Genomic DNA, 19,656 nt, shown 5'->3' with positions numbered 1-19,656 from the left:
TTTAGCATACACATTTCAAGTTGCATTAAATACAATTTGAGCAATACCCATTCATAAAACAATATCGAGGTATGACATCCACTGCATCAGAAAAGTGACAACGCATCAAGACACACCCCCTCCCTATCCATATAAGGGACAGTACATATCACTAAACATTTCAGGGAATATGCCACAATTAGCCAGAAGAGCTCGTAAGTGTCACTCTAATAAAAAGTAAGATTAAAATACAAAATAATAATAATAGATTCACTAAAATACTATTAAATTAAAATTACATGTTTACATAACGAGCAATACATTTACTAAAAAAAGTACTATTAAACTAAAATGTACATTAAAACCACAAGGGATAAACAAACACAAAGAAACTTGAGCACATTCAAAAGTCAAGATGCCAGCAGGGCAACGAGAGCAAGTCTTATAAGAGATGACATTTCTGAGAATCAATTAATAATTTCTTTGGTTGGAGCTGAAATGTAATATATGTATTTAAATTTCTGTTGGCGATGGGAGTGAGCTTCCACTCATTAGCAGCTCAAACAAAGAAAGTGGTTCGACCAAAAGCGCTTTTCCTAAAGGGAACATTAGTCTTCTATTGCTGCACTTCTGGTTCTGCTGTAGTCAGATTGTTCATAAATGTCCACTCCAAAGTAACAACAGACACTGGCATCATTAATAAAGCCACAGAAAAAAATAAAATAATCCACTCCACTTCACTCTTGCTAATGACGCATTGCTTTCCCTCCATCTGAACCAGGGGCTGTGAGAGCTGCGGCAGGTGCTGTGGTCAGATGTGCCATGTTAACACTTGGATGTACGCATGACTTTTTTTTTTTTTTTTAAACATTATATAACGAATAACATGCAAGAAACATGTACAAAGTGTATTTAAAGTCTATGTCAACATATGCTGAATGTGTATATGCCGTGTATAACTTATAAGCTAAAAAGTAGCTGAGCATTTATGTTTTTGTTTTGTTTAGCAAGTTCCACTTAAACTAACGTAACATTGTTGCCATTAGACTACTTACATGATTGTGATTTTGGCGTGGTGCCAGGCTGAGCGTTGGGACATAAAGTTAGAGGCCGCACAGGAATGTTGAAGGTGGGACATGCGAAGGTGATCTCCTATATTTAATGACATGTGTTGCACTAAGCATAAGACTACTTTTTTTATGCTGCTCAGCAACTTTTCCACATAAGTATTTATGTACAGTTATGTGTAGTACAGTATAGGTATTTACGTGATTATGTATAGATTTGTGTATACATTGAACGGACAATGAATGTATCCATGTATGTATTGAATGTAGACTGCATACTATACTGTATGTGTAATTAGGGTCATGGGTGAGTCGGAGCACAGCTCAGCACAGCTGACTTGAAGCGAGAGGTGAGGTACACGCCAGGACTGGTTGTCAGCTTGTCTGGGCTCAAATTCAAAAAGAGAAAAGTTTTAGCAAATAATCATTAACTTAGAATATTATGGCTGCAACACGTTCCCAAAAAAGCTGAGACAGGTGGCAAAAAGAGACTGAGAAAATTAAACTTAAGTGCAACGCAAAACTCTATGCAAAGCAAAAGCCATTTATTAACAACAGCCAAAAACGCCGCCGGCTTCTCTGGGCCCCGAGCTCATCTAAGATGGACTGATGCAAAATGGGTAAGTGTTCTGTGGTCTGAAGAGTCCACATTTCCAATTGTTTTTTGTACATTGTGGGCATCGTGTCGTCTGGGCCAAAGAGGAAAAGAACCAGACGGAAAGACACAAAGTTCTAGCATCTGTGATGGTATGGGGCTGTGTTAGTGCCAATGGCATGGGCAACTGACACATATGTGAAGGCACCATTAATGCAGAAAAAGCAAGACAATGCCAAACCACATTCTGAACGTGTGAGAGTGTGGGTACTCGACTGGCCTGCCTGCAGTCCAGACCCGTCTCCCATTGAAAATGAGGGACGAATTATGAAGCGTAAAATACGACAACGGAGACTATCCCAGCTGGCTTCGAGCAGTAGGCGGGGCACAACCTGAACTGGTTGCCAGCCAATCGCAGGGCACAGAGAGACGAACCAACCAACCACACTCACAATCACACCTATGGACAATTTGGAGTGTTCAATTAACCTGCCATGCATATCTTTGGAATGTGGGAGGAAACCAGAGTACCCGGAGAAAATACACGCAAGCACGGGGAGAACATGCAAACTCCACCCAAGAAGGTCGAAGCCCGGACTCGATCTCACGTCCTCTGCACTGGCCACCTTAGGTTGAACATGATTTGCAAATTGTATTCAGTTTTTATTCATGTTTAACAACATCCAACTTCATTGGGATCGGGGTTGTATGTGACAGCGGTTGGTTAAGGTACTGTAGCTCAGGCTAACGTGACAAATTTGAATATTGCTTAAAATCCTGCAAATTAGATGAACACATAATGTTTCCAAAACAGTAGAAATACTCTTTTGTTATTCTGAAAAAAGGAGATTCACAGACATGTAACTTTTACTTACATTTTATTGATTTTATCCTGTTAATACAATCCACTTGCTGAACAAACATACTGTACACAATTTCTCTTCGCAACAAAAAAGCTTTGTTGTTTAGATTCCATACCACAAGTATCCTGTAATTCCCTATGAGGGATGGGAACACATCGTTGGAATAGGCTACATTTGACAACATGCAATGGTAACTTTCTGGTAGGTTACACAAAAAGCCTTTTAAATCACTACTTCAGTGGAAGAACTCTCATAGTGTGATAGCACTAATGCTAATACAAAATGTATTGCATAGTTTGAATATTACACTATTAGTACCATTTGACATGTAAAACACGGATGCATTTATTGGCATTGCTTATTTAGCTTCTGTTGTTTTTTTGCACAGTGCTGTACTTTACACCTTTAAGAATCTTGCCTCACAATAGTAAACAAAGTATTATTTTAGTGAGTGAATGAGTTATGTGACTGTGGACGTAGGTAGGTGACTTAAATGGAAGTATACAAACGTAATATTTATTGTGATTTGTATGTAACTGGGTTCATATTAAATGTAGTTCTTCCAGAGAAAAACAACAACACCAAATGCACAATTCTTGAGCATTAATTCTCATGAATAGCTTAAAAACACAACAAATTCAACAATTCTGATGAATATGGCTTTACTTTTGTCAGATGCGTGTACAGGGGGAAAAAAAGTTTTCAGGCTCCATTGTGAACAAGGAATACTGGAAAAAATGGTCCTGCATAATTGGGCACAGATAAGGTCAGTTTGAATAGTTGTGTCAGTCTAGTGTTCAGCTATGCTGCCCTCCATAATTATTGACACTCCTGGTAAAGACGTGCTAAAAGGCTTAAAATAGATTTTAAAAAATTATTGCAGAAGCAAACAACACATATAAACTGTTCTGAATTTGGGGCCAGGTCGGGCAGTGACAAACCAGATTCAGCAAGCATAGGAGCTGAGGTGAAACATTTTCTTAAGGTTGTTAGCACCTGCTTTGTACTGTGAATTACCACCACTAACCTTATAACCTGATGCAAATTACCGAGTACCATTGTAATTTTTCTTGACTACTCTTTTAAAATTGCGTCTTTTACGGTGGAATTGTGAGCCTGCAGCAGACTTGAATGTATAAAGATTGGAAAAATGTGTTTTTGTGTTGTTTTTGTCTTGTCTTAATTTTGGGTTAAACTGTGTTCACAGCCTTTATCAGCGATCGATTCGGAGTGTGGCGATCTGTCCAGTTTCTCATAAGTCTTTTTTCTGGTAACTGTGCTGTTATCTTCTGATGCACTTGGCTCATCTTCATGTACTGCCTCCCCTCTTAATTATCAGATCCTAAATTGTGTGTGTCAGCACTAAGATTCTCCATCGGTTCCAAGTTCATTTCAAAATTTCTATCCTGCTGCCTCTCTTTGGAAGCAAAAGCTCCATCTTCAATGTAGCCTCTCTCCGATTAATCAGATTTTTTCCCCCTTGTAAGTCATTTTCTCTTCCTCCATCTCATCATTCTCAGCACAATCCACCCTTGGGCTTTTTCTCAATGATTTGTTTATTCTTTGCTTCACAATTTTCTCAGTTTTGTTTGCTATCACACATGTATCTGTACCTTCATGGCTTTCTGGGCATGTATCTGTTTCGTTTATTTCTGATTCTTCATGGCTGGATCTTTTACACGGTCATCAAACATTTTAGGTGTTCCTCAGTCTGGTCCTCAGCTGTAAAAGCGGTAAGAAGTGGTCCCTTTGTGATTCCATCTCTGTTTTCAGTTGTGTCATGTTGGGGAATCCAGGTCCAGAAAAGAAAAACCCTGCCACAGATTGCTAAAGGTGGCTTAAGTCAAACTGTTCGGCGTTTGTTCTCTCTGCAGCTGGATTCCCAACCCTGATCATCAGTAGTCAACTTGATCTCGATCGGCTCCCAGGTCTGTGCTTGTCTGTGATCTTTGTCTTAGTTTTGTTTCGCTCCTGAGCACTCATTTTATTACGAGTGCCTCTTCATTAATGATCGTAGGTTAAATTTCTGAGACATGAGTTTGGTCCACTATTTTCTCCTCAGACCCCAGGTGCTTCCTTGATATCCCTCCCTCCTATATAATCTAAACTTTGTACTTATCTTTTTTTATGGTTTGCGCAGGCTCTTTTGGATCTACGCCGAGTAGTGAGAGTAGACTTTCTTTTTCCTAGGAATCTTGTTTCTATTGCAAGATCAGCAACCCTTTCCGCTTCTGAAACCGGTGTCCTTTTATCTATCTTTGCAATAGATGTACATCCCTCTTCCTGTGTTTCAGGATGTGCCATAGATTCTTCTTTTTTCATCGTGCCGTTTGGTTCAGTGTATTCTTCCCTCTGAGTCACAGCGTCCTCTTCATCCCTTTCCGTGGTTCCACCATTCTCACATTTGTCCTCCGCTTCTTTCAGTAGCTGTCCTATTTGCTCAACCTGCATTTCTTCATGTGTAGCACTTTCTTCTTCCTCGCCTTCCGACTGATGCAATCTGCAGGTTCTTTTGGGTTTACATTGAGTGGTAGCAGGAACAGACTTCTTTCCTTTACTCAGAACCCTTTTTGCTTCTGGGTGATCAGGATCTGCCTTCTTCTCCACGGAGCTCTTCACTTCATTACTCTGATCAACAATAGTTGTAAATCCCTCCACCTGTGTCTTTTGCGCACTCCCCCCTAATTCAATGTTGGTAAATACATATTGGGTCTGTTCATGCTCTTCTACCGTCCCTTGTGTTTTCATGGATTCTTGTGCAGGATCATTCACGGTATCAGCAGTCTCTTTGGTTGCAACCTTTGGTTCAGTTGCCACACATTCCTCTTTTTGTCCTTGTCGAACTTCCTCTTCAATCACAGTGTTATTCTTAATGTCAGTTTTTAGTTCTGTAGTTTCCATTTGTAGATCAACCGCATTCTCCTCAAGGCCTCCTTCTTGATCATAGATTTCCTGATTATCCTGAATGAATTCATTAGTGTCTTCAGGCTTTCCCTTTTGACCTATCACTTGAACATCCGCTTCCTTTGTGCACTGCATAACCAGGTTTTCCTGCTCACTGTCCGTGCACACAGGTGATCTGGTAACATTTTTCTCTGCCGTGGTTCCCTTGTTTGTCTTCTCATTCTTGTCTTCATTTTTAGCAGAAGTCTGTTTTTGGACACTTTGGTCTACTAAAACCACATCAACGATCTTCTGATCCGATATTTGTGACCCCATTTCTGCACTCTGGTGTTGAGCTGCAGTAAGTTCTGTTTCCTCCCCAAGTGGTGGGACAGGATTCTTTCCTTGGACTACATGATCTGAAGTCACCATCATACTCACTGAATTCTCTTCCATTGTTGTCACCATCACTATGATGTCTTTCTTTCCATTTACAGATGTCTCTGAAATTGAAGTTTGTTTGCTCTGGTCTGTGTTTTTTGTTACAGCTGTAGGCTCTTCCTCCATCGCAATGGCTTGTGCTTCATTCAATTCCTTTAGAGGAATGTCACAGTTGTCTTCTGCCTGATGTTTTTTGCTCCTGCTTCTTGACTTACAGCTTGGTTCTACCTTCTTTCTCCCACTCCCAAGGACTCTTGTTTCAACGACTGGCACTTCTTTCATTTCATATTCAGTTTCCTCGCTTAGTTTTTCTGCAAAACCATCTTTGACAGTCTCTGTTTTTGCTGTTTCATAAACCTTACCGATAGATTCTTCGGACCTGATTTCCTCTGACACGGTTTCAGGCTTTTCTGGTTTGGCTTCTTTCCTATCAGAACTGGACTTGTCCTTTTCGCCTGTTGGTGCCAGCCCAGTCTCCTCCTTTTGTAATTCAGCATACTCAACAGATGCTTCTGTTTCTTCCACTTCCTTCAAACTGAGTTGATGGTGTGTTGTTTTCAAATCCACAAGGATGACCGTGGCTTCCTGGAGCTTGGGAAGTTCAGTGCTTTCTTCCTGAGAGGATTCTCTTTCTGTTGGGACTCTCTGGTCTCCACCTGGCTTGTCTTTTTCTAAAGCAACAGTAGCTGTGTCAAGTTCTAGTGTCAAATTATCTGCCACAGTCACAGCCTCTGCCATTCCTTCACTGTTTTCATCTTCCCGCACTTCCTTGCTCTCTTCCAGGTTTACTTCAGGCAAAGATTTAACTTTTTCCTCCTCAGCCTTTGGAGCACCACCTTTTCCCATAGAGATCACTTCCTCAGCTGGTCTTTCTACTTCTCTTTCATTACCCATTTGGTCAGGTTTTACTTGACCATATTTGTTTATTTCTTCAAGAGCTACCTTAGATATGCCTCCTAACGGCAAAACTGTTGACTTATAAAGAGAATTATCTTCTTTCTCAAACGTTTCATCAATTGTCATATGCAAATCGTCGAGAGCTGTGTCCTCTTCCCGAGATTCCTCCTCTACTCCTTCCATTTCTGACACATTTTCGATTCTCATGTGAGGATCGCAGCAAGTGTCCATCAGAGCCTCTCCGCCTTGACTCTCCTCTGCAGCAAGTGCTGCTGCATCCTCGGCTTCTTGTGGGGTTAAAGTAGTGTTTACCCCCACTGATTCTTCATCTGCAATGCAAACGTCGTCTTTTGTCTTTTCTTCTGTAAGGGAGTTACATATTCCCTAAAACATACAGACTCACAGTTAGGTCATGATTGGTATAATTGAATAATGATAATTTAGCAAAAAACCTGTTGTGTTTATAGATGCACATACCTCAGTTACCACTAAATCAGAAAAGGAAGCGGGCCTCTCGTTCCTACAACTGTGTTCTTCTGGGGTTTCTGCTTCAATATCCTCAACTCTAACAGACATGATAGCATTATTATTTTTTATGTTGAAACTTTAAAAAAATATTCTTATCACCAGTTAGTAGTTACCGTAATCACAAAGGGCTCCATATATGTAGATGGCAAAGCTGATTCATGTGCCAGTGCAAGCTTCAATTTGCCTGTTTGGAAATTTGGCAGACCGCTGTACGCCACGGTGGGGCTGCCGTTGCGAGGGCAATTTCTTTGACATGCACTCAACACATCTGACAATTTGGTGGCTCAAAGTCATCTAAATATTATGCCTGCTAGAACCACATCTAACTAATGGTGCACATAGTCTAATGCTATTTTGGTGAGTTTGATGATGGCGCAGGAAGACAGATTCTGCAATCTGTGGACATATGTGGTGCATGTCATCTATTTCATTTATATGACAACTGTGTGCATCAAAACCTCAGATTAATCGTGGAAATCAATTAATTGCAAATCAAGTCACGCCCAGAGGTGGGCATTCATCAACAGTTGGGACACCCTTCCGTCATCGTCAATGCGTCAATATTTCAATCAGAAAATATTGTAATAGAAAGTACAAAAGAAAAAACATGATTTAAAAGAAGAGATAGCATAAATGGTCATCACTGAGCACAGTTTTCATGTTCAAAAGGGAATAGGAAGAAGTAATAAAGTTATCTCGTCATACCCTGTGTTCCTTGTACATTTTGACTATGTAATCTGTAACTATAATGTAAATATAACCTCTGTATGACTTAATTAACTCTGAATGGTTGATCCAAACAGTGAAGTTTGTTCTTGTGAGAGGTTACACACACTTCTTACAGAGATTCTGGCATAAATCATGCACTGGTAACAGCATTTTCAATGAAAATCGCATTGAAGTTTTTTAGTAAGAGTGGCAACGTAAGATGGCTGGCCTCTGGCTCCATTGATGGTCCATACTGTCTTCTGTCACTCTGTGGTTTATTTCCCCAACGAGACCTCCCCCGAAACTCACAGCCAGTCGGTCACACAGTACCCTCACAGCTCCACCTGCTAGCAAGCTGCACACCATGGCAGGTAATGCGAATGTTGTTAACCAAATTTTGGTGAAGCCATTTCATAGTCTTCCTTTTATTTTTTAATGCTTTATTTCAAACATTTAAAATAACAAAAGAGCCTTATTTGACAATTGTGTCAAAAATCAACAACAGACGTTTAACCAAAGTATTTTACAAAACACGTATGAAATATAACTCTTTTCGTTCTCCATAAATAATGATAATGACTACCACCAAAGAAACTCATTTACAAAAGAATTACTGTTTAAAATAGAATAGGATGAATGAAGCAACTGTTTATATAGTCCTATCCTGATTTTACCTCACTTATTACTTTATTAACTCATTATTTGTAAATGCCTTAAGAAACATTCTACTTTCAACCATTGTTTTATAAGTATTCCTCCTTAGTGTATTTAGCTAAAATGAATGTTTTTATACCAAAAAAAAAATCATAGTCTTCCTTACTACTAGAAAATTAAAAATAAATATTTAATGATTTGGCCCAAAAAATAAATTAAAAATAATTAGCTTCCCCTGCGTGACTGACCAGCAGCCACCACTGTTTGGTACTGACCCGATTACTGATGATTACATTGACGAACGAAAACCCACTTCCGGCAATGTCCGCCAATTTTTCAAAGTTTCCCGTCATTCGTTAATCATGAACAAAACTGGCATTCGTCATTGACTGTTTGACCGATCTTTTGTCATATATTAAAAGAATGCCCACCTGTGGTCACACCCACAACGGCGCAAAACACAAGTTTTTGGGGCCAAGCTGTGTGAGTCTGCGAAAACACCAAAACTCGATCTACCCGCCTCTACGCAGACTAATAGCGTGCCTCACGCTGGACTTGCACTGGCCATGAAAATAGAGCCCATTGTGATAGTTTAAGAGCACATTAAGTGCAAATTAAAACTATGCTATCTGCATGAATATCAGCTGTATTACATTACCAATGGCACCTAACAAATTCTAGAACAAGCATTCTGTCCGAAGACACCGCAGCCAAAAAGTATAAGTGTGTGATTACCTGATAACTTGTTTAGACTGGCATTCTGCAATCATATCAGCTTTCTTTGCTTTCTTTGGGCCACTGCTTCGACTCAGAGTTGCAACATGTATGTTCCCAGTGTCTATTTAGATTATTACATTAGTTACATTAAACATTAGTTCAATAAATATACTTCCACACAATATGTGGAAGCATTTTCATTGTGGAAAATCATGAAATGCTTACCTCGTGTAGTGGTACACACCGACATTTCTTCCTGCAAATAAAAAATATTAGGGGTGTGCCCAAAAAATCAATTCTCATAAGAATCGCGATTCTCATTTAGTATGATTCAGAATCGATTTTAAATGTCCCCAAATAAATTTTATTTAAATTATTTTATACTGTCTTCCCTTTGTTTGTGTGTACTTTTATTTGGAGTGCCACTTAGTGGCAGTGTGGTATCACGCGGTCTAATACACTGTTAAGTTGTAGCCACATTAGAGACTAGAAGGAAAGAGTCACGATCAAGTTATTCCAATAAAAGGCCCAAAAATCGGAATCGAATCGAATCGCGAGACATTCAAAGATTCCCACCCCTAAATATATATATATATATATATATATATATAATTTTTTTCCTGGCATAAATAATAGCTCTCTTTCTTACTTGACCACAAACTACATACCACAATTGCAATTGTATATGCCAGAGATTCAGCTTCTTTTGTCTGTGTGGCAATTGGTTCCTTGGTCTCTTCCTTTTCTGCCTCTGTAGTGACCTCATGTGGTGCCTCAGTAAATAATAAACCTGTTGAAACTGCTGAGAAACAGAAAACACTAATGTTGACATAATAATAATAATAATAATAATAATAAGTAAAACACACAATTATGTAAATTAATTAAATACAAATAAATTTGTAGGTATCATTCAGGGCACTCAAGATCACCTTAAAGGCAGACTAATGAATACAAGAGCAATTAAGAATGTGATTTAAAAAATAAAAACAAATGATTGGTATTGGATAGATTATGCAAGTTAAAAAAAAAAAAAGAGTAAAATTGTGGAGTGAGTGGATATCATGGATGGATTGTGAAAAAGGGTTTCAGGGATGAGGAGCTGTACAGCTGAAAGCTGTGAACATAAAAGAGGATAAATGAGTTGGGAGCACAGAGGGGCTGCATGTTATACACGTTATGCATGTTAGTCACGGGATCTTACATTAACAATTACAGCAAAAATATTCACCAGAACAGTATCTTTTTACTACTCTACGCACGCATCTGGACTGTGTATGCTGTTAGTTCTTACCCCTCAAATCCATGGTCTGACTCCTCTTGGCAATGTTAAACCTTTGGTTTAGTCCACCGACACCCTCTACCTCCCAAAGTAGGTCTGTGTCTTCTGGGTACTGACACAAGTACTTCTCACACACTGTTAACAAAAGTGGCAATGCATTAGTATTATATTTCAACAAAATGATCATAATTATTAGTATTACCAATGTACAGTACAGTATAGCTTAAAAAAACCCACCTAAAAATCACAGGTGCATTATAGCCACCCTTTGCACTTCCTGTTAACCCTAAAACTATTTATGTGGTTAAGCCACAGCATAGAAGCAACGTTGGCATAAGGCGGTCCACACACGCTCAGTTTTATTTGGTTATTTATTTTATATTAAATAGTTTAACAGTATACAAAAGCCAAGTCAGTAGTGTAATTGCACACGCTCACGCAAAAGCCATAGTACAATTTAATCACCCATGTATCTATATGATGACAGAATATTAGAGCAAACTTAAAATGAAATGTAATCAGATGAGTTGTACTTGCCCTTTTGTTGTTATATTCAAGTTGAAGAGAGTGAGTCTGACCGTCAAACAACTATTTTCTGATTGTCTCACTGAATGATTGTATTATGCTTGTAGGCAGGGGTTGATTTTTCATATTTAGAAAGCACGGCCTGCCACACGTAACCTGGCAAAAGCCAGAGCCAAATTCTCTGAGACCTTCCACATCTTGATCAACACCTCATCTAGCTCCTGACCTCAAGTGGGCGCTATTGAACTATGCACACTAAAACCAGCAGACATCCAACAGCTTCTTCCCTCCCCAAACACTGACAATATTACTGTCTTCATTATTGTAGCTTTGACATTCTGGCTATTTGCATAACTCTTGTTGATCACTATTCCGCACCTCTGGATATTTGAAAGTGCTCAAGGGCTCTCTGGATCATTTCAACGTTGTATGATAATTACTCCACGACTGGTCACTTTGTGATGACTCTTATCTGCACAATTGCAACTTCATTTGACTCTCTGTATAATTTGCATAGCTGTCATTGTTTGTTGGGAATGTAGTCGCGGGTGTTCATTTGTGCATTTATGCGACACTCGCACCACATGTACCTCAGAAGAGGCGGGGCATTACTTTGAAGTCCCACCAACCACGGGACCATTAGGAAGCGCACACATGTACTGAATATATATGTTTCTGTAAGTGCTTTCAAATTCTTTTGTTTCATGTGCCCACTTTCAGCAACTGCCCCTCCATAGGTCTAGTTCACTGCGTGATGGGAAATTGGTATTTCCTTGGAATAGTGTAGAAATGATCATTTGAAAATGTAAATACTAGAAATGATATGTTGTATGTATGTATTTATCTGTTTCCTTGATTGTGGGAACTCATTAGCATGATAAATGACTTCACATAGATGAATATAATTCATTATTAATAGTAACATAAATCAAAGTAATTTGAAGCATTTTTGTCATTTCAGAGAAGTTTATCAAATTGGTTGTCCTTTGCATTATTCAGTACTCAAGGCATATCTCTTAGTAATAAATTGTATTTTAATTCAATTATCAAATATTTGACTTATTTTCCATCAGACTACATACACAAAAAAACAACAACATTTTTTGAAGGGGTTTCTATCATTGCATCACAAGAGTTACGCTACTTGTGAATTCAAATATATAGTCTATATAATCCCCCAGAATTGGATATACATGAGAGACATACATACGTTTGTACATGGCCTTGGTGAGTGGATACCTCAAACCCACACAGTCGTGTTGAAAACTCAGCACAAAGTTCTCCAGCATTTGAAGGCCAAAACCATCCCCACGATGACATTTTCTCACAAATATAGAGTCCATGACAGGAAGTTGATATCTTTTTGTTGAAAAATAATTATATAAACTGCCTACAAGGGAAAGAAAACAAAGACATGTATTCAAATATTTGACTTGGATACATACTGTTTTGTTTTTTTCATTTTACTTTTAACAGATCTTAACTGATTTTCAGACATTTAATGTTAAGATCTTGCTTTAAGCATTCTTTATAAACTTCTAACAAATAATTTGTTGCAGAACTTTCAAATTAGGACTACGAATGAATCCATGAATGATAATCCATGTCAAAGAACAGCACATCGACACTGAAAAAAAAAAAATCTGATGTGTTGAATTTGCACAATAAAATCATCCGGCTCCAGGAATTTTTTTAAAGTAGATATATAGTTATCTGGAGCCAGATGATTTTACTCCGTGCAACCACTTGACAAAAGAAAACTGAGTACTATTATTTTCAGTGTATAACATAATGAAGGTCACCTGAGGGTTTGACCGAGTAGAAGCCAACAGCCTCCCCATTACACCAGAAAATCTTGGCATAATCTTTTCCCCCATGGCAGAGGAAGGGAAATTCTTCCACGGAGTTCATCTCCCTCACTCTGTAGATCACCCGATTCAAAACATATAACACTATTCTCTCTCCAATTGTCGTCACCTGAAAGGCACACATAATCATACGGTGTATAGGCAGTGTTTCCCACACCATGTTAATACTTGGGCGGGCCGCCCAAGTTAATTGGTCACCACCCAAGACGTTTTTCAAGAAAATGTATTCAACATTTATTTAAAAAGAAAAAAAAAACGTGTCGCGACAGGATATACCGCAAATAACGTTAGTTCGCTGTCAGTCACTTGTGGATCGTGACGCTAGAGGATCGTGACGCTAGAGGAGACATAGTTACAGGACCACCGGAGTCCACCCACCCATGTAGATTTCAAATCTGTGGGAAATACTGATAGGATTATGTCAAGAAGGGGTGTGGAATTCACGGGCCGCACTCAGATTGTTCGCAAAAATCTTATACACGTTTCCATATTGGCGCTTTTCCATTTACAGGTTCCAGAATGGCCTGGGTCCAAAACTCCACTGTGTCCTGATTTGGGTAGTTTTTTCCCCCCACTTATGTCATTGTTAAGGCTTAGTATGGGTTTTTTTTTTTTTTTTTTGTCCTTGTATTTCTTTAAATTTCGGTCATGATCTGTGTTTTGTCATATTGTCCATGTGCGCTTCCCCCGTCTTGTCATTGAGGACCGGAGTTTGACACCTATGTTCGAGATTATGTGGAGGGGGGGGGGGGGGGGATGGAACAGGTTACGTACGACTGCAAGAAAGTACACATACTATGGATGATTTTCACAAGAACCATTGACAGTTAATTTGCTTTTACCTCAATAATTCCATCTCGAGCGAGGTCAGATGTCTTGAGAATATTGTCCACAGTCCACCATTTGCCCAACAGGTATAGAGCAACGGCAGTGAGCGGGTCGGCGGGACAAAAGAGGGCCAGGATCCTCTTTTTGTCACCGGAACCATACAGAGGAACATAGCCTACCCTGGAAATGTCTACACTGACCTGAAGACAGTGAGGACAGCACAGGGATGTTATTACTACAACATACCCCAACATTATGACTACTTCACAATCTAATGAGACGTCACGCAGGAAGTGAACCCTCGCATATTTGTGGTTCAGTATTCATGACTTTTTTTTCTGCTGGCCTATGTATGGAACACGGTTATGAAAACTGCTTAGTATTAGGAATTGATCCTGGTCTCATGTGATCACTGATCAGAGTTGTGATTTAACTCATTCACTGCCATTGACGGATATAGACGTCAAAAATTAATTTGAACTATTTCTATTAGTTTAACATCCCCCCCCCCCACACTTTTGTTAACAAGAGTATAAAAACCTAGAAAAAAATATTGTACATTTAGAAAAGATATCAAATTTGTGATTAATCATGAGCTAACTATTGAAGTCATGCAATTAATTACAATAAAAAATGTTAATCGCCTGAAGTGATAAAAAAAAAAAAAAAAAGATTATTAAAAATTAGGGGCGTCAGGCGATTAATTGTTTTTAATCATAATTAATTGCATGACTTCACTAGTTAACTCACGATTAATCGCAAATTTGATATCTGTTCTAAATGTACAATTAAAAAAAAAAAAAGGTTTTCATCTATTGTTAACAAAAGTGGAAAAAAATGTTAAACTAATAGAAATAGTTCAAATGAATTTTTGACGTCTATAGCCGTCAATGGCAGTGAATGAGTTAAGGTTTTTGTAAGAGTCAGAGGATTTCAAATTGGGCCACAGCACGCTTTAGAAAATAGGCTAAAATGTCCATCCGTTTGTTTCTTTTTGAAATCTAGTCCCCATTAATAAATTAGAATCACCTTTTTTTGTCATATACATGAAATTTGACCCATCACAGTGAACACACACTGTAGGTGGTACACACTAGTGTAGGCCTTAGTGGTAATAAGAGCCCGGGGAGCCGTTTGGTATTGGTATCTTGCTCAAGGACATCGCAGTTGTGTGTCCAAGAATTGTCTTGAACCGGGGTCCCCACTGTGGCAGTGGATGGCCTTAACCACTTGGCCACATCTGCCCTTAATGATTGATTTGGCTTCACTCATAATAAAGCATTTCAGCAGGTAGCAGAGTAATGTTTGTGAGCTAGTTTTGTAATGTGAAATTCATGTAATAGAAATGCGAAGATAATTTCCTCTCTGGGATCAAAACATGACCAAATAAAGAATATGGTACTTTGACTTGACATTTCCAATTCAAGAGACAATGCACTGAGTGACGAGAACAGAGAGGCTGTATAACCTTGGTGGAGTCCGAGAGGATGATTTGCTCGGGACAATCGGTGTTGCCGTAAAGGAGGTTGTTCATGTAGACGTGAGCTGATGCTTCCAGCTCAGCCTGGCTGACATTTGTCAGGAAATCCACAGGGAACTTCATACCTAAATTACACAAAACAACAATTGCACACATCAGCTTCAATAGTTCAAAATAATCATATATAGCCAAATAAAAAGGCTATTGTAAAGATATTTTGGAATTGGGTTTGTACATTGACGGTGTCATTAATTTGCAGTTTCTTATTATCCTAAGTTAGCGATTGAGTATGATTTCAAGATGGCGTTGTGTTGATGTTGGTAGCAACTATGACATGACAATAAAAATTGTAAGAAGGTCAGCCGAAATGTCAACTGTGTCTGGGAGAAGTCAAGTTAACCGTCACGTCACAACGCGGCCCAACTTCAAAATAAAACTCGGTTGAAGCTATAAACTTACAGTGGCGTCAATGTATTAATTGGAAAGCTTTTATTTTGAAGTTAGCTTTTGCTGTGAGTATATTTGCAGCATCCTTGACATGTCTAAATGGCGGCACACGCCAAATACAGTGAGTTTACTTACCCATGGGTATAACTTTGCACTGTATGGTGAGAAAAAAGGCTTATTGCTACTAAAATACAAAATACTGTGGCAATGGTTTTGGTATTTTCAGAGGTTGAAGTTGACATGAGTAGAGATGTGCATGTGAATTTTGGTATGTAAACTTTCAAGCACAACTATAAATTGTTCCTGGTGGCATTTTTTTTGTTATTATTAGCATTTGATCGACTGAAGGAGTCGTACGAGTATCACAAAGTACAAGAGGTAAATGGAGAAAAAGAGGGTACTGTGGGCTCAAGTGAAGTCCTAGTAGGCCGTTAAAAAGTCCCAGTAAGCTAGGGGCTAAAATTGAGAAGTGCTGGTACTCCGTACCGCTGCGTACCGGCCCACTAAAAGCACTGATTACATGTCAACCTGCAACTGATTAAACACATTTCCATAATTATTATTATTATTTTTTTAGATGTGTCACCAATTGTCAAAGTGGCTGATAACTAATCGAAATATTTTTGAACTCATTCACTGCCATTGACGGCTTTAGACGTCAAAAATTTGTTTAAACTATTTCTGTTAGTTTAACATTTTTCCACTTTTAACAAGAGTATGAAAACCTAGAAAAAAAGTTGTTATTGTACATTTAGAACAGATATAAAATTTGTGATTAATCGTGAGTTAACTATTAAAAGTAATGTGATTAATTACAATTTTAAAAATTTAATCGCCTGATGATCTAATTACTAATAATCTTTTATTTTCCTTTTTAAAATAATATTTTTTCAAAAACCACATTTTTAATAATCTTTTCTTTTCCTTTTTAAAATAATATTTTCTCACAAAAAGAAAATATTATTAAAATTAGGGCGTCAGGCGAATACATTTTTTTTATTGTAATTAATCGCATGACTTCAATAGTTCGCTCATGATTAATCACAAATTGTATATTTGGTCTAAATGTACAAAAACAAATTCTTACTCTTGTTAACAAAAGTGGATAAAAATGTTAAACTAATAGAAATAGTTCAAATGAATTTTTGACCTCTATAGCCGTCAATGGCAGTGAATGAGTTTAGCAGTGGGGAAACCTGCAGTTATTGTACTGCATGTACATGCTTTAATGCCCATCAAAGAGTTTATGAGACGTGCAGTCGTCTATGATTTCTTTTCTATCACACAAAGAAAACAATGCCTTTGTGCAGATGCAGGCGTTTCACAATGGGAAGCTGGCCCCTGCGCAACCCCGAGGGCAGGGAACTGTGAATACCACACAGTCCATCCACAAACAAGTCAAGAATTTTTTTTGCCTCTCACAATAGATCTCTGTAGTATGGTAACTTATCTAGCGTGGAATGCTTGAGTAGTTTTTGTAATTTGTACAACACAAAATGAAACACATGTAACTTAATGTCTCCCCTCATTTGTTGTTTCCATTCAACGAGCTCGAATGCAGCATTTCCCCTGTGAAGCCATGCTCTCCGCTCATTGTAAAGCATTGGACTTTGGATTGTTATTTGATTTGTGGGGATTATTTTTGATTTGACAATGTGTTAAATGCTATAACAGCATGCCTGGTTTGTATGTTAGTCACAACAAAAAGCAATAGAATACGCCGTGGAAATGAAGCGTTGCATTGTGGAAATAGCAGAAATGCCCGGATGTTACGAATCGTACTGTTTCCTTACCAACATAGGCCTATTCACGTTGCAATTTTGATAGAGCGTTGCGCTTTCAGTCACGGTGTGCTATGTTCGATCCCCTTAATAGTTTTAAACTCCAACTTTTATATTCATAAACATTGTACTTAGGGTGATACGTTTCTTACTTATTCCATATTTGCACTACGCACCAACTGCTACAACTGTAATATAGCTACTAATGGACGGTTTCGCCTACAACCTTACTTTCTTCATTCTGTGTATACGTACTGTTTGACCACTCGATGGTGCCATAGAGCCAAGCACCATCAAGCTTGGCCGGAATGCTTTATTTCGACACCACTAAAGGACAAGAAAATCTCATGCAACAAGTGAAAACATACATTTGGACGGTGTTACAAATATGTCCCATTTAATTTGGAACGTTTGGAAACACTAATCGATAACTTAATAAATTCTAAAAATTCTCATTCTTCATTGAATTAATATTTACTTTCAGAACCAAATACTCAGTCCGCTTTGTGAACAGAGAGAATTGTAAACTCACAGCTGCGTGTCTGTTAAGAACACGTTGTTCCCATTGCCGTTTAAAGCGTCCAAAGAGAACGATGGCTACGGAGTGACGAAGTAGCCCAGGCTGCATAACCGCACACAATAGCCAGGATAAGTACAGTACGTTGAGTACACTGTATTCGATTCCTGCTACTTTTTCACTGCGCTTATTCCCGGTTTCTATATATCTGCAGGATATCCTAGCAGCTGGCGCTCACTCATATTCGATGGGCATGGGCAGCACTCAGACCCAAAAACAACAACAAAAACTCACCGATCAAGAAATCGCCCTATTTCAAATGTCAATCCATCCATTTTCTGAAACGCTTACATCACAGAGCCGAAACTATCTGTTTAAAAGGTTGCTGTTGTTCGTGCTGCTGTTGATAGAATATAACCGCACACAATAGCCAGCATAAGTACAGTACCTCGAGTACACTGTATTCGATTCCAGCTACTTTTCACTGCGCTTATTCCCGGTTTCTATATCTCTGCAGGATATCCTAACAGCGGGCGCTCACTCATATTCGATGGGCATGGGCAGCACTCAGACCAAAAAAAACAACAACAAAACTCACCGATGAAGAAATCGCCCTCTTTCAAATGTCTATCCAACCAGTTTCTCAAACGTTTACATCAAAGAGACGAAACTATCTGTTTAAAAGGTTGTTTTTCTTGCTGCTGTTGCTAGAATGAAGTGCGCATGCCCCGCTGGCCACTAATCCCAGGGTGCGTTTATGTAACTTAAAAGCAATCCTCTCTAACCCTGTAAAATAAATTTGGTGCTGTCCTGCTAACTTGAAAGTCGCATTGTGTGTGTGTTTACCGGAAACAACGTCGTCAATATTATATGCTTAAACATGTTGTTCACGTATGCTTTTACATTTAGTGTGGCCTGATTTAACAAAAAAAAAGGTCAAACAAACCGAGATGAAAATATATAAATGTGGTCAAGTTCTAAACTATATTATATTAGCCTACTTAAAGTAATACTGTGTAAAGTAATAAAATGCTTTCCATAAGGTATTCACAGTAAATGTGACTTGATTGGGAAGAGTGTATTGCTGCAGCCTGGAGACCGCCTCGCTCATGTGACCGCGATAGCGGAAGCGCACATAAACTTCGAAATAAAAGTAGACGGAAGTTTGAACCATTTCAAAAATAAAACTAAGTAATACGTCGATTAACGGAAGCTCTCGATCTTGAATGAAAGCGCCAGCGAAATATAGTCAAACATAGATGTATATTTATATTTAAATGTGTGTATGTTTTCAAGGTAGAATTAGGTCAGTTAACCCTTTAATCTAAGCCAATGTGAGTCTAACAAGATAACTTTAAAATAATGATAGGCTATATTTAAAATGAATGTTTCACAAAGTTATACATAAAAATAAGATATAACCATGCATAAAAACATTAAAACAAAACAACAACATAAGAACATGCATGAAGATTTGATAAAATAACTTTTTTTGTCTCATAAGTGAACTTCATGCATTGTTCCCTTAGGCCAGTCATCTACAATCAGCTGTAAACTACAGCACATCATTGGTTTGAGATTTGGGCAAAAGACAGT

General features: G+C 38.4%; 1 protein-coding gene and 1 pseudogene across 2 annotated transcripts; both read right to left on the bottom strand.

Moving 5' to 3' along the window:
• Nucleotides 1-2,502: 2,502 nt before the first annotated feature.
• Nucleotides 2,503-4,347, bottom strand: LOC147174397 (uncharacterized; annotated as a pseudogene).
• On the bottom strand, nucleotides 2,503-18,854 carry LOC147174396 (uncharacterized). Of its 2 annotated transcripts, none has more exons than XM_086076324.1 (11): nucleotides 18,659-18,854; nucleotides 15,304-15,440; nucleotides 13,850-14,035; nucleotides 12,942-13,116; nucleotides 12,350-12,529; nucleotides 10,627-10,749; nucleotides 10,001-10,131; nucleotides 9,558-9,588; nucleotides 9,351-9,453; nucleotides 7,203-7,290; nucleotides 2,503-7,109 (listed from the first exon to the last, which is right to left on the bottom strand). In XM_086076324.1, exons 2-11 carry the CDS (start codon nucleotides 15,436-15,438, stop codon nucleotides 4,620-4,622), a joined length of 3,642 nt encoding a protein of 1,213 aa, XP_085932450.1. In that variant the 5' UTR covers nucleotides 15,439-15,440; nucleotides 18,659-18,854; the 3' UTR covers nucleotides 2,503-4,619. The 2 variants fall into 2 exon arrangements, with proteins under 2 accessions (XP_085932450.1, XP_085932449.1); XM_086076323.1 differs by having other exon boundaries at nucleotides 10,001-10,134; nucleotides 18,659-18,853.
• Between the last annotated feature and the right edge of the window lie 802 nt (nucleotides 18,855-19,656).

The sequence above is a fragment of the Leptonotus elevatus genome, chromosome 5 (genome assembly GCF_054856555.1).
Source record: "Leptonotus elevatus isolate MCC_2025b chromosome 5, RoL_Lele_1.0, whole genome shotgun sequence".
Taxonomy (NCBI): domain Eukaryota; kingdom Metazoa; phylum Chordata; class Actinopteri; order Syngnathiformes; family Syngnathidae; genus Leptonotus; species Leptonotus elevatus.
This window is presented reverse-complemented; position numbering and strand designations above follow the sequence as displayed.